Below are 12,961 nucleotides of genomic sequence, written 5' to 3'. Positions count from 1 at the left end.
CCGGGAGGTGGGGGCGACGGAGGCTGGGGGGAGGGTGGGCCAGGCGCATGAGTAAGATTTTTGTCAGGTGGAAAAGGGAAGCGTGGCATCCGGGGAAGGGAGCTCAGAAGGAACAGAGGTGCTGGCCGCGTGTAAATAGCAGGGTGTTCAGGGAATGGGGAACCCTCCCCGGGACAGAGCGGGAGGGGGTGGCGGCGGGGTGGAAGGGGGTACAAGATGAGGTCTGAAAGGGGCGCGAGGGCTGGACGCTGAGGGGCCCCAAACGCCTCCGGCAGGTGATGGTGAACCGGGGGACCGGGGGAGCCAGGCGGAGGCGTCCGACGTGCAAGGGCGGGGGGCGGAGCGAGCCTGCGGAGCTGCCGGGGAGGGGACGTCGGCCCCAGCTCCAACCTGCTCTCCTGCCGCCCAGCCCTCGGAAAGACGCCGAAGACGCGAACCTCCCCAGGGGCTGGGAATCGGGGAGGGGTACGAGTAGAGCACCGACTCCCCTGTCTTGACTTATTTGCCTTATTCCTCTTTTAAAAGCGATGCTACTAGAGAGAGTGCTGACCCCAATCAGGAGGTCTCGCGAACGGAGGCATTTCAGGCAGGGCAGCCGGAATATTTGCGGGACCCGCCTCTCCTGGGACCCTCTCGAGCGCCCCTTACCACCGCTGATTTTACCAGAAGCATCTAGGAGTAAACCTCCTAATTTCATTCTCTAACTGCCCCTCTCCGGCCTCCTGCTCTCTTTGCCCTTCAGGTTTTATCTTAGCTTCCGCCGAAGCCGCTGCGGCGAAACCGACAAGCTGGAGACTGAGAAAGGAGGGCGGCTGGCGGGGAAGAACCCCGAGACCTCGCCGGGACCTCGCGGGGGCCTGTGCCTTTAAGGGAGGGGGCGGGACCAGCGTTCGGGGCGTGTCCTTGGGCGGGGCCAGAGAGGGCGGGGCCACGGTGGGGCGGGGCGGAGACGAACCCGGGAAGTGCCCAGGACTCTGCAGCGGGCCGGGCGCCCAGGTCGGCGGCGACGGGGGCGAAAGGTCCGGCTGCGCGGGCCGGCGGCCAGGGACCGGGAAGGCCGCGAAGCCCGGCGGGATCGAGGTTCGGAGTTTGCGGGTCCGAGGCCCGGCCAGAGGTAAGCGGAGCCTCCTCGCCCGCCAGGGCGCCGCCTGAGGGTCGGGCACCCGGACTTCAACTTCTCAATTTTCTCAAAGATTAGGAAACACTTTGATGTTCCCGGAGTCTCGCACCTAGAAAGTGCAGCCGCAGATGGGGTTGAAGCCCAACTTCCTGTGCCCGCCTCTTCCTATCAGGACTGCACATCTAATGAGCGTTGGGCTTCGGACAGGCGTACAGAAGGCGCTCGATACATGCTCTCTTTGTGAATGAGTACAAGCAATCCGTCGTCCAAAGAGAGGGAGGTCCTGACCCTCAAGCTGGGGACGCCAGAGATTCAAACATTTATTGAGCTTTTACTATGTGCTCCGATGGGTCAGCATGTGGCTTCATTTTGCAGATACCGAATCAGAAGCTCAGAGAGGCGAAGTGACCTCCCCAAGGCCGCACGGCGGCTCGTAAGTGGCCGTTACCGGATTGGAAACTTGCGGTGTCCGGTTCCAAGTAGGTGCCAAGTGAAGTTCCGGAAAACAAGAGAAGAGGGGGAAAGTCACCAGGTAAGAAAAGAGCGCAGGGACGGGCCCCTTCTGCCCCCTCCTCTTCCCTTCTTTTCTTCTGGGGTCTCCCCCTCCCCCTCCTGCCTGGTCAGGTCATTGAGAAACATCTGTGTAAAGAATTACAAAAACAAACAAACAAAAAAAGCCCAATGTGGTTTTCTGGACTTCGCTTCTCGTGAGGGCAAAAACAAAGCATGCTCGTGTATATAACACATGGGAGAGCCAGAAGAAGGAAATCGGTGTGCCCAGGACCTGTTTTTGTTTTGTTTTGTTTTCTTTCCAGTTTGATTTCCTTGGGAGGAAATAAAGCTGGCTTTGCCCTGGTGTCGAGGTAAAAGGCAGATGCTAGGACCCAGCTCAGCTCGGCTGCTAACAGGCTGTGTGATTTTGAGCAACGCACTTCCCTCTGGGCCTTGATTTCCCCATCCCAGGAGCTGTGTGGGCTTTGGGACCTCCTTGCCATGTGACTTTGGGCAGGTTAGGGAACTCCTCCGAGCCCAGCTCCCTCCTCTGTGCAAGGGGCGGGGACGGTGACCTCTCCACCGCTGTCCTGAGGGCTGGATGAGAGAGGTGAGGCACAGCGGCTGGGGAAACAGACCTGGCTCTGTGCCCGGGTTTGCTCATCCGTAGAATGGAAATAATAACAGTGCCTTCTCTTGGCCAGTTCTGGGAATTCAGTGAGGTCATCTGTGATAAGTGCTTAGCTCACTGCGGGACCTGCAACCGCACTGCTTCTCCGTCCTCAAATCGGTGGCCCAAAGGCCAAGTGCACCCCCACGAGTATGTTTCCGTTGTTTTGAGGGCTTGCCAAGCCGCCACCCCTGCTGCCCACTTCCCATATTGTTTCACCCACCTGGTCTCTGGAGCTAAGATCCCCTTGGAGTCCCAGGATTCCTCCTTGCAGCCCTGAGGGTCCCGGCTCAGGCTAGGGGGTGGGCGTAGGTGGGAGAGGCCTGCGTCTCCATGGAGACACTACCTGGGGGCTTAGGAAGAAGGGTGTAACTAACCTGCCCGCCGGGTGAGTTGGGTCCCTCCAGAGAGCCTCCATCCAGGGGGTGGGTTTCTACATTTGGCTTTCCTTTGGCGGGGGCAGGACGGAGGGCAGCTCCTCAGCTGAAAAGTTTTCAGTCCCCTCCTGCTGGGGCCTGGGCTCTTTGGTGACACTGTCCCTCGTTCTCACCTCACCCTGCAGGCCGCTGGAGCTAGCAGCTGTTTGGAAGTGAAACGCTGCGGAAGGGGAAGGGGAGAGCGTGGGCCAGGCTCCGTGGGGGCCGATGACCGGCAGACAGAAGGATCTGCACTGGGTGCTGAGTTTGTTCCTTGTGCTGCGGATGGTGGAGACGGTGTCCGGGGCCAGGGGCCCATTTACAGGGACCCACATGAGCTCCCCGTTTTCGGCCTCAGATGTGAAGCAGACCCCCACGGTAGACGTGTATATCCAGGTAGGAAGCTGGCATCAGGCGGGGGTATATTCACCCAATCAACGAATATTTGTTGCATCTCTGCTATGTGGCAGGTACCCAGCTGAACCCTGGGATATACCAGGGAATGATAAAGACAAAACTCCCTGCCCTCATGGAGTGAACAGTCTTCTGGGAGGACAGATCAAGGAGTAAAACATGTAAATTTCAGGTGGTAAGACGTTAGTGGGAGCTGTGATGAGGAGGGTGTATTTTCAGTGAGTTCCGAATGGGTGGTCACAGGTGGCTTCTGTGAGACACTGACCTCTGAGCCAAGCCCCGAATGGAAAAAGGAAGTCACTTATACAGACATCTGGGGAAGAAAGAGCATTCCAGACAGAGAGGACAGCAAGTGCAAAGGCCCTGGGGCAGCAGCAAGCCTGGCATGTTCCTGGAGCAGTGAGGAGGCCAGAGTGGCTGGTACAGGACGAGCGAGGGGGAGAATGTTAAGAGATGAGGATGGAGAGGTAGCCGTGGCCAGGTTATAAAAGGCCTTATAGGCTGAGGCTAGGAGGTGATATTTGTTTACAATAGTTGGGAGTCCGTGGAGAGTTGTAAGCCGAGTGTTGTCAGAATCTGATTTATTTCTTCAAAAGAGCTCTCTGGCTTCTCTGGGGAGAGTGGATTGAGAGGAGTGAGGGTGGCAGCAGGGAGAGCAGCGGAGGGGGGGGGATCTGGCATAAACGTTGGGGGCACACTGCGTGGGATCTACCAACGGATGAGGTGGTGGGAGAAAGAGAGATCTCCAGGGGGGGGACGGTGGTGCTGTTGACTCGGATGCATGGAGGGAGAGAAATGCGGATGTCTCAGTGAGAGGCAGGAAGTCCTTCTCCAAGACAGGGAGGGTGGGGGCCATTGAGACAGGCTGCGGGAACTTGCGTCATGCCATTCTGATGTCTGCGAGCAGGGGAGAGATCACAGTAGATCCCAAGTGAAAGACTGAAGGCAGGGGACTGGTCACCGTGACCCCTGGAGTCCCCGCCATTCCCCCTTGGGAGAATGGAATTACAGACTCCTCCCTCTTGCACCGAAGAGCTGGGGGTGTTCGGCGCCCATGCCAGTTTTGTAGGGCCGCAGAGTACCTTCGTGCCCACCCTCGGAGGCAGGCGAACGGGTAATTATACCCATTTTACAGATGGGAAAGTGGTTTGTGGTTAGTGTGGCTATAAAATTCACCGCAGCCTCTCGGGGCATGCTCCTCGGGGGCAGGAAAACCGGAATAACTTGTGGCTTGTGCCAGACGATCTCTGAGTTATTGAGCACTTAGGCCAGCACTGAGGCACGCTCAACAAATTCTCCCCCAACTCCCCCCCCCCCCCCATTTAGGGACACATCTCTGCCATAGATGACGGTGCTGAGGGTCCGGGAGGGGAAGCCAGAGCCAGGAGAGGGCCAAATACTCCCCTGGGTGTCCTTAGTGACTCAGGGAATGGGGAGGAACCGAAAAGTCCACCCCAGACTGAGAGCAGTGCCACTGTGAACTTGCCACCCCAGGGCAGAGAGCTGGGGACGGGTGCTGCTGGGCTTTAGGGGAGGGCATGACTTCCTTGGGATGGGGGGCAGGCACGCTGTAGAAGAATGTGATTCTGGAGGCTGATGTGGGGGACCCGCCTTGCTGGCTCGCTCTGATGTCAGGGAAATGAAGACAAGCGGGGGCTGGGCCTGTCTCCCTGCCTGACCCTGAGGGCAAGGAGCGGGGAGGGGGTGTGGGCTGGAAGGGGAGGCTACCCCTGCCCCACCGGGCTGGTTCCCCAGGAGCTTCAGCTAGTCACTTTTGGAAAGAGCTGAGTTCGAAACCGCCCTTGGGCAATCACTTTGCCTCTCTGTGCCTCCGTTTTTTCATCTATCAAATGGAGACAATTGTACCAACCTCCCAGGTCTGTCACGAAGACCGAGTGCGATGGTGCCCAGCACAGCGTGTGGCAAAACAGTTGCTGAGGACCTACTGTGTGCTGGGCACTGTGCAAGACTTTGGTGGCGAGGTGGGCACTTAACCAGTGTGTGAGCCTACGAATCGCTGGGGACTTCAGAACACATAGGTGCTTGGCAGGGGGGGCACCTGGGATGATGAGAATTTATAACTGGGGGGGGATCCACCCTAGGCTGGAGGTAGTCGGGGAAGGCTTCCTGGAGGAAGCATCTGGGGAACTCAAGAATTGGAGGATGAATGTGGATGAACGCGGAGGCAGAAGGCCGCGGTGCAGCGGCCCCCAGGGAGGACATGCGCAGTAGATACAGCAGTTGCCTCGCCTGAGAGCTAGCCAGCAGGGGTGGGGCCGTGGCCAGAGGGCTCAGAGACCCGAAATCTCCCCTCCCCCAGTCTGAGGTCGGTGGGAGTTCGGCGAGGGCTGGAGGGGGTGGAGGCGCGATTTGACTACGTGGTTTCTCTTTAAATTACGGTGCAACATACATAACCTCAAGGTCACCGTCTTTTCGTCTTTTCACTGTAATGCGGCCGCCGCACCCCCATCTGTCCCCTCCCCATCTCCCCCACCCCGGTCTGCTTTCTGTCTCTACGAATTGCACTGGTCCATGCACCTCCGATAAACAGAGCTGAAGAGCGTTTGTCTTTTCGGTGACTAGCTTCATTGCACCAGCACAGCGCCGTCCCTTAGGGTCCCCATGCGGCCCGTCCGTCGTGTGGTGGCGGCGGCATTTCCCGCCTTCTGAAGGCAGAGTCCTAGGCCACCGCATGGATATGCCACACCTCCTCGTCCGTTCATCCCTCCGGGACCCCGGGGTCGCTTCTACACCTTTGGGCGGTTTGTGAATAGTGCCGAGGAACGTGGGTGTGCTCGTCTCTCTCTGAGACCTGGGTTTCTGTTCTTTTCGGCATATACCCGGAAGCGGATTTACCCGATCTGGTTTTGTCCCAGTTTTATTGAGGTAGAACGGACATCCGGCACTGCCGCCGTTGAAGGCGTCCGGCATCACGAGTTATGTGTAGCGAGGACAGGAAGCTTAGTTAACATCTCTTGTCTCATATAGATGAAAGAAAGAAAAAGATATATATATATATATATATTTTTCCCCCTCATGATGAGAACTCTTAGGATTTATTGTCCTAACAGCTTTCCTACGTCCCAAACAGCAGCGCTAAGTGGTCACCACGTGGTGCCTTTCCTCCCTGGACTGGTAATTCTCTTAATTTTGGGGGGATCTGCCCCACTGTTGTGTTCCATTCCCACCAACAGTGCGCGTGGGTTCTGATTTCTCCCCATCCTTCCTATTTTCCAGGTTTGTTTGCTTTATATAGCAGCCCTCCTAATGGGGGTGAGGCGGTATTTACAAAGCTTTTTTTTTTTTTTAATTCTTTGGGGTAACATTTATTCCTTTTTGAGAGCCAGAGAGACCCAGAATCCCAAGCAGGCTCCGGGCTCCGAGCGGTCGGCACAGGGCCGGACGCGGGGCTCGAACTCACGGACTGCGACTTCTTGCCCTGAGCCCCCCAGGTGCCCCTCAGAGCTTTTAAAAGTTTGAGAAGGCGGAGGGAAATCCTAGGCTGCAGACCCGACAGAGGGCAAATATCCATCATACAGAGAGCTTCCAGCTGAAAACTCTGGCAGTTTGAAGAAGGAACACACGTGACCGTTCCCGCACGAGAAGGGCACTTGGCAAGTAATCGGGGACTTGCAATTTAGCGACAAGGAGATTCCTACTGCGCTGGCCTGGACAGGACTTAGTGAGAAGCACTGGTGTGGATCCCATTTGCTACTGCTGGTGGGAGTGTGTATAATAAGTAGGGTCGGGGGCGGGGATTTTGGCCAAACCCATGGGAACGTTTAATATTTTTGTCTCTGCAAGAGAGGCGGGCAGGGCCCCGCCCCTATCCTTTGGGCATTACCGTTCTTTGCTGGGCTGCTCTTGGCTTCTAGTTGCCAGCATCTTTTTCTGGAACTGCCCGTAAGCACGGTGGGAAGAAGTGCTGGGGAGCCAGCTAGCGACCGGTGGGAGTCGGTGTCTAAATACCCCAGCTCCCTTGCCAGCGGGATTACTAGTCCAAGGTGGGCGTGGTCCCAGCGGGATTACTAGTCGAGGTGGGCGTGGTCCCAGCCCAGGCTCACTGGTAGCTTTCTTTTCCTTCCCCACCGCCTCATTTTGGTAGTTGTATTCCATACAGCACCCAAATACTTTTTTTTTCATAAAAAAAATTTTTTTCTTCCAAATACTCACTTATAAATCCTTGTGTCCCGGTTGCTTCTGGAGGAACCCAGACTATGATACACTCTGACTCAGCCCTTTTACTTCTAGAATTCTCTCTTTCAAAATCTTTTCACATGCACTCAGAGAGTCACATGCAAGGAAGTTTATTGTTGGCAATATTGAAAAATCAGACACACCCATAGGCCTGCCAGTAGGGAAATGTTACCTCCCCTGTGTATCCTTCAGAGTATAAAATACTCCTCCGTTGATGTTAAAAACAGATCGGCAGGGAGAGGCACCTGGGTGGTGCAGTCGATTAAGCGTGCTGACTCTCAATCTCAGGGTGGTGAGTTCAAGCCCTGCGTTGGGCTCCGCCCTGGGCATGAAGCCTACTTGAAAATTAAAGAATTGAAATGTATCGGCAGGGAGTCTAGGGGGAGTGTGATGGTTAAGGTTGGGTTATGGACACAACCTTGGGTTAAGGACAGGGTTCTGGAGGCTCAAACCAACTGGATTCCCACCCTGTCTACCACTGAGTGGACCCCAGCACACTGCCTTCGTGTCTTTATCTGTGCACCGGGCACGATAATAGGGCTCTCCTTGAAAGATTGTGGGGCGGGTTAATTGAGATACATTCTCAGCTCCTGGCCTAGTGCCTGCCTTATAGCCATTACTCAGAACGCTTTGACTTCTATCCGCTTCTCCGTTGTAATGTGTACCGATATATTAACACACGGCACGTATGTGAAGTGATAACAGCACATTGTAAGAAGAAGAGACTGAAGACGGATCCGTTTCTATAGAACAAGACAAACTGTGTACTAGGATGTATCTACAAGGTCATTATGCCTGTAAGGTTACTCAGGAAACTAACGGTGGTGGGGCCTTTGGGAAGAGGGGGGATTGTGGCGTGTAGGGAAGAGAATGGGGGATTTAGAAATCTGTACATATTTGTGTTTGGAAACCAATATGTATTCGTGACTTACTTGTGTTAATTTCAAACACAAGTTTATTTGAAAAAATTAAAGTATGCGGTTGGCACGGGGGGGGGGTGGGGCGCAGTTAGGGGTCGGGCTGAAGGAGCTTGTCTTCAGCTGCTGGGATGGTCACGGTCCGGCTGCCCTCAGGGCGTCTACCCCTGACATGTCCCCCCCCCCGCCCCACTTTCCACCTGCCCCTTCCTGCAGTGTCGTGAGGTGTGCGGCCTGAACGTCTCTGACCGCTGTGACTTCATCAGGACCAACCCCGACTGCCGCAGTGAAGGGGGTTACCTCAACTACCTCGAGGGCATCTTCTGTCGCCTCCCACCCAACCTGCTCCCTCTGGCCGTCACCCTCTATGTGAGGCCCTGCCCTGGGGAGCTGGTGAGAGGGGCCGGTGGCGGCCCCGGGCCGGACTTAACCCTCCCTCCCCTCTCCGGCCGCCCCTCCAGGCTGTTTGGCTGCTGTACCTGTTTCTGATTCTGGGAGTCACCGCCGCAAAGTTGTGAGTTTGGCCTTGGGCTCACGGACCTGCTTCTAGATGGGAACAGAGCCCCTGGGGGGGTTGGCATTCGGGTGACCCCGTGTTTAGGAGAAGGAGGTGGGCAGGGACCACCTGCCGGGGAGGCCCACACTGGTGCCTTTCTCTCCGCAGTTTCTGCCCGAACCTGTCAGCCATTTGCACCTTGCTCAAGCTTTCTCACAATGTGGCAGTATCCTTTTGTCCAGGGCCTGCACCCCGGAGGGAGGGAGGGAGGGAGGGCAGTCCGAGGGGTGGCTGGGAGACAGGGCGGTGTGGCTCGTGGCCCAGGAAAGGCCCGGCCGGGCCGGGGGCCCTGGTCTGTGTCCCCTTGACGCACACTCCCCCATGGCGTCACCTTCCTGGCCTTTGGGAACGGTGCACCTGATATCTTCAGCGCCCTGGTGGCTTTCTCGGATCCGCGCACCGCCGGCCTGGCCCTGGGGGCTCTGTTCGGTAAGAGTGGCCCGGCGGGGGGGGTGGGGCAGCGGGAGCGGGTGCAGGGCGGGCTGAGCACGCCGTCCTCTCCCCCAGGTGCGGGTGTGCTGGTGACCACCGTGGTGGCCGGTGGCATTGCCATCTTGCGCCCCTTCACGGCCGCCTCCAGGCCCTTCCTCCGGGACATCGTTTTCTACATGGTGGCCGTGTTCCTCACCTTCACCGCGCTCTACCTGGGCAGAGTCACGCTCGCATGGGCCCTGGGTGAGCAGCCGCGGGGCTGGGTGGCTCATCCATCACCCAGGGCTGGCAGGTGGCAGGCCAGTGGGGCACAGCGTCCCTCTGGGTTCCCAAGTGAGGGGAAATCCTACTCAAGCTGGCCAGAACAAAAAAAAAAAAAAAAGGAACATACGGTTCAGATAACCAAAGGGGCAGGGGCGGAGACTGGGGTGGTGTTGCAGACCTTCACGATGTCACATTTTAACAAGCAATAGAGCCAGGGTGCTGACCATGGCCGTCGGGGTCCTTGCTGCGCACGCGTTCCACTCCTGACTCAGGTGACGCGGGTGGAGGCACAATTTATAAAGGGTTACGGAAACCCACGAGGGGTGCTGAGATGCAGAGACATCTGGGGATCAGCACAGTAGGAGCCCCAGAAAGGGCAGGGCATGCTAGCTGGAGCCTAGTGAGGACTGGAGGTCTAGTCCTGGTGCCACCAAGGCACAGAGGGTCCCGCCCCGCCCCGCCAGAGACAGGGCACCACGCCGGGGAGGGAGCCTGGAAGAGTACCGCAGACCCTCTGCTGCCACCTGCCGATTTACTGGCGGGCCCCCTGCTGGCCAAACCCGGCACAGCCGGAGCTCGGGGGCTGCGGTCTTGGGGCTCCCGCTTCCCAGGGCGCAGAGCAGGACACCAGCCCTTAGCGCTCGACTCAGGTCCCGAAGGCCACTGTCTGTGTCGGGCGTTTCCTCTTTGATTTCCAGACCGTGGGGGGCAGGAAGGGGAGGTGGGCCAAGGAGAGCAGAGTGGTGGGGTGGGGGCTCCAGGAAATTGCCGTTTCCCTGCGGGCGCGGGGCTAGGTTGGCACAGACCAGCGGCACCAGGCACCAGGGGAGCTGACAGCCCTTTGCTCTGGGCCCGTGGCCAGGATGCCACTTGGTGACGGCCCGCGCCCTTGTCTGCAGGCTACCTAGGCCTGTACGTGTTCTATGTGCTTACCGTGGTTGTCTGCACCTGGCTGTACCGATGGCAGCGGAGGAGGTCCCTGGTCTATTCCATGCCAGGCACCCCAGGTAAGGGTCTGGGTCGAGCTCCCGAGAGAGGCCGGCGGGGGCTGGCACCCTCTGTGCCCTTCGCTGCTCCCTTAGATCTCTGGAGGCCAATGTCATCGTCCAGCTCCTCTGTGTACTTTTTCTACCCGTTCTCACCAAGGTCCCGCCTCCACGCTTTTGCCGGTGCCGGTGAGGCCTCTCCCCCAGCTGCCTGTCCAGGTTCTCGAGTCCCTCCTGCTCCGTGCTCTTTCCAGGGCGACATCCAAGAGCCGTCACGGCTCACATCCAGTGACGCTGCCACATACACAAATACGCGCGTAACACGCACGTACGCAAATACGTGCACAACACACGTGCATACACACACGCCCAGCCGACCCTTGAACAACACACGGGTGCCGGTGACTCCCCCTACAGGAAGTCTGCCATGATTTTTCCTCTCCTCTCCGGTGGCAACTGAGCCTTCCGATTTCAGCACACATCACCCCTGTGCCATCTTCCAGACCCATCATAGCCCATCAGGCTGGAGGAAGAGGGAGAAATGAAGCCCGGAGAGGGCCCTTAAGGACACACAGAGGCAGAACTAGGGCTGGCCGTGACTCCTCACTTGAGAAAGACCATTTTGATTTTAGGCCCCTCTTTGCCGGGCTCAGGCTGTAAGCGTTCCAGAGGACTTCCAAGGAAAGTTCCAGACTGAAAGAAAAACATGGGATGGGTTCCAAATTCTGGAAGGTCCCAAACTGAAGTCAGCAAATGTTTGAATTACCTCTTCCAACGCCTTATGTTACATTTGAAGATGTTTTTTGAGTTAGACTTTCTCACTTGGTAAGAATCCTGGGCGTGCGTAGGGATTCTGAGAAATCCGAGCTCCAGAGGGCCTGGACACTTGGGCCCTGGACACTGCCCTGTCCCGGGGCTGTCCCGCACTGGAATGGTGGTGGAGAGCGTCCGGGCTCCCTGGCCGGCTCGTGCGAAACACCCCTCTCTCCTACAGAGATGCTCTCAGACTCTGAGGTGGAACCAGTGTCTTCCAACAGCTACGACTACAGTGAGTCTGGTCTCCGTGCCCGGCGGGGGTGGGGGTAAAGAAGTGGGGAGGGGAGCGGGGTTCCTGGAAGCTGAGCCAGCCGCACACTCCCCCTTGCACACCCAGGCGAAGAGTACCGGCCGCTTCTCCTCTATCAGGAGACCACGGCTCAGATCCTGGCCCGGGCCCTCAACCCCCTGGATTACAGGAAGTGGAGGAACAAGTCCGTGTACTGGAGGGCCCTCAAGGTGCTCAAGGTAGGAGGGGGGCCCCTGGAGCCAGGCTCACGGCTCCACGACAGCGGCAGGGCAGTGGCCGCTCAACCTTCTCCAGCTAAATGACAGGGGAGGGGCTGGAGTCTGCTGAGACCCTCTCAGAATAGAGTACCTGGGACTTGATGGGGAAACTGAGTCATAGAGCTTGGCTGGGGGCCTGACCTGGGGCTTGGCCCCCACCGTGGAGGAAGGAGAGCCTCTGGGACAGAGGGAGAAGGGGAGGGGACCCCTCCTGACTGGGCAACGGGTGTCTGGGGCTGGGTGAGGGAGTGGGTCAAGGTGAGCTTCAACGAGAATGAGATTGAGTCGTGCTGACCATTTGCTGCTTCCCCGGGCAAACGTGTCCTGAGGTGTAGACCTGAGCGGGGTGCCCAGGCTGGTTTGCGGCTGCCTTTCACACCACCCAGAGCAAAAGGGGCAGGGTCTCACCTCCCAGCCCTATCTCCTCCCGGAGAGAACCTGGAGGCCGCCAACGCGGAGACATTTTCGGCCCCTCTGTTCCAGGAGGCACGTACCACACACTTATCCGTCCTCCACGGTGGCTCCGGTGGCATCGTGACCTGGGGCCTCTCTGAGCCTCAGTTTCCTCCGCAGCAAAATGGGGACAATGATACAGTGCCCTCCTGCTGGAGTGACTGTAATTGTGAGTTGCTGCCACAGCAATGCCCTACAGGAAACAGCCCCCCAAATCTCACCGACTTACGACGACAGTCTTTTTTTCTCATTCGAAGGCCTGAGGGCTGTCTGGGGGGACTTCAGGCTGTGTTCGGAGGTGTAGGTCCACCCAGCGTCTCATTCTGGGGCCCGTGGGTGCTGGGGATGCGCTCTGGTCTCGGCAGAAGAGGCCAAGGCCAACTTTGCAAGCGCGGTTGAAGTCTCTACTCCCATCACGTTCGCCGACAGCCCGTTGTTCCAAAGCTCGTCACACGGCCAAGTTCAGTGGGGCAGGGCGACATATCCTGCAGACTCCTATCATTTGGCAAAGCGTGTGGGTGTTGAATTCTGTCGCGGGAAGGGATTGGAGCATTGTGAACAGTATCGAGCCTATCACGGTCGCTGTGACAATTTAATAAAAAGTAATATGCGGAGGGCTGGGTCCTGTGTCTTAACAGGCATGCTCCATTTCATTGCACCTCGCTTTATTAAGCTTCACAGATACTGTATCTTTTACAAGTTGAAGGTTCGCGGCCAGGCT

General features: G+C 57.6%; 1 protein-coding gene across 7 annotated transcripts in view; it reads left to right on the top strand.

Annotated features, from left to right (window-relative positions):
* SLC8B1 (solute carrier family 8 member B1) overlaps nucleotides 1-12,961 on the top strand; it is a 29,122-nt gene that overhangs the window by 374 nt on the left and 15,787 nt on the right. The window contains exons 1-14 of one of the 7 annotated variants that reach the window (XM_053205860.1): nucleotides 980-1,114; nucleotides 1,194-1,400; nucleotides 1,496-1,652; nucleotides 1,936-1,983; nucleotides 2,845-3,094; nucleotides 4,990-5,094; nucleotides 8,443-8,595; nucleotides 8,688-8,740; nucleotides 8,891-8,949; nucleotides 9,107-9,211; nucleotides 9,290-9,457; nucleotides 10,378-10,485; nucleotides 11,459-11,512; nucleotides 11,618-11,748. In XM_053205860.1, coding sequence (XP_053061835.1) covers nucleotides 2,927-3,094; nucleotides 4,990-5,094; nucleotides 8,443-8,595; nucleotides 8,688-8,740; nucleotides 8,891-8,949; nucleotides 9,107-9,211; nucleotides 9,290-9,457; nucleotides 10,378-10,485; nucleotides 11,459-11,512; nucleotides 11,618-11,748 — 1,104 coding nt within the window. In that variant the 5' untranslated portion in view covers nucleotides 980-1,114; nucleotides 1,194-1,400; nucleotides 1,496-1,652; nucleotides 1,936-1,983; nucleotides 2,845-2,926. Of the gene's footprint in view, nucleotides 1-979; nucleotides 1,115-1,193; nucleotides 1,401-1,495; nucleotides 1,653-1,935; nucleotides 1,984-2,844; nucleotides 3,095-4,989; nucleotides 5,095-8,442; nucleotides 8,596-8,687; nucleotides 8,741-8,890; nucleotides 8,950-9,106; nucleotides 9,212-9,289; nucleotides 9,458-10,377; nucleotides 10,486-11,458; nucleotides 11,513-11,617; nucleotides 11,749-12,961 lie in introns of those variants that run through there. The other 6 variants (XM_053205858.1, XM_053205864.1, XM_053205863.1 and 3 more) reach the window with 6 other exon arrangements.

The sequence above is a fragment of the Acinonyx jubatus genome, chromosome D3 (genome assembly GCF_027475565.1).
Source record: "Acinonyx jubatus isolate Ajub_Pintada_27869175 chromosome D3, VMU_Ajub_asm_v1.0, whole genome shotgun sequence".
Taxonomy (NCBI): domain Eukaryota; kingdom Metazoa; phylum Chordata; class Mammalia; order Carnivora; family Felidae; genus Acinonyx; species Acinonyx jubatus.
This window is presented reverse-complemented; position numbering and strand designations above follow the sequence as displayed.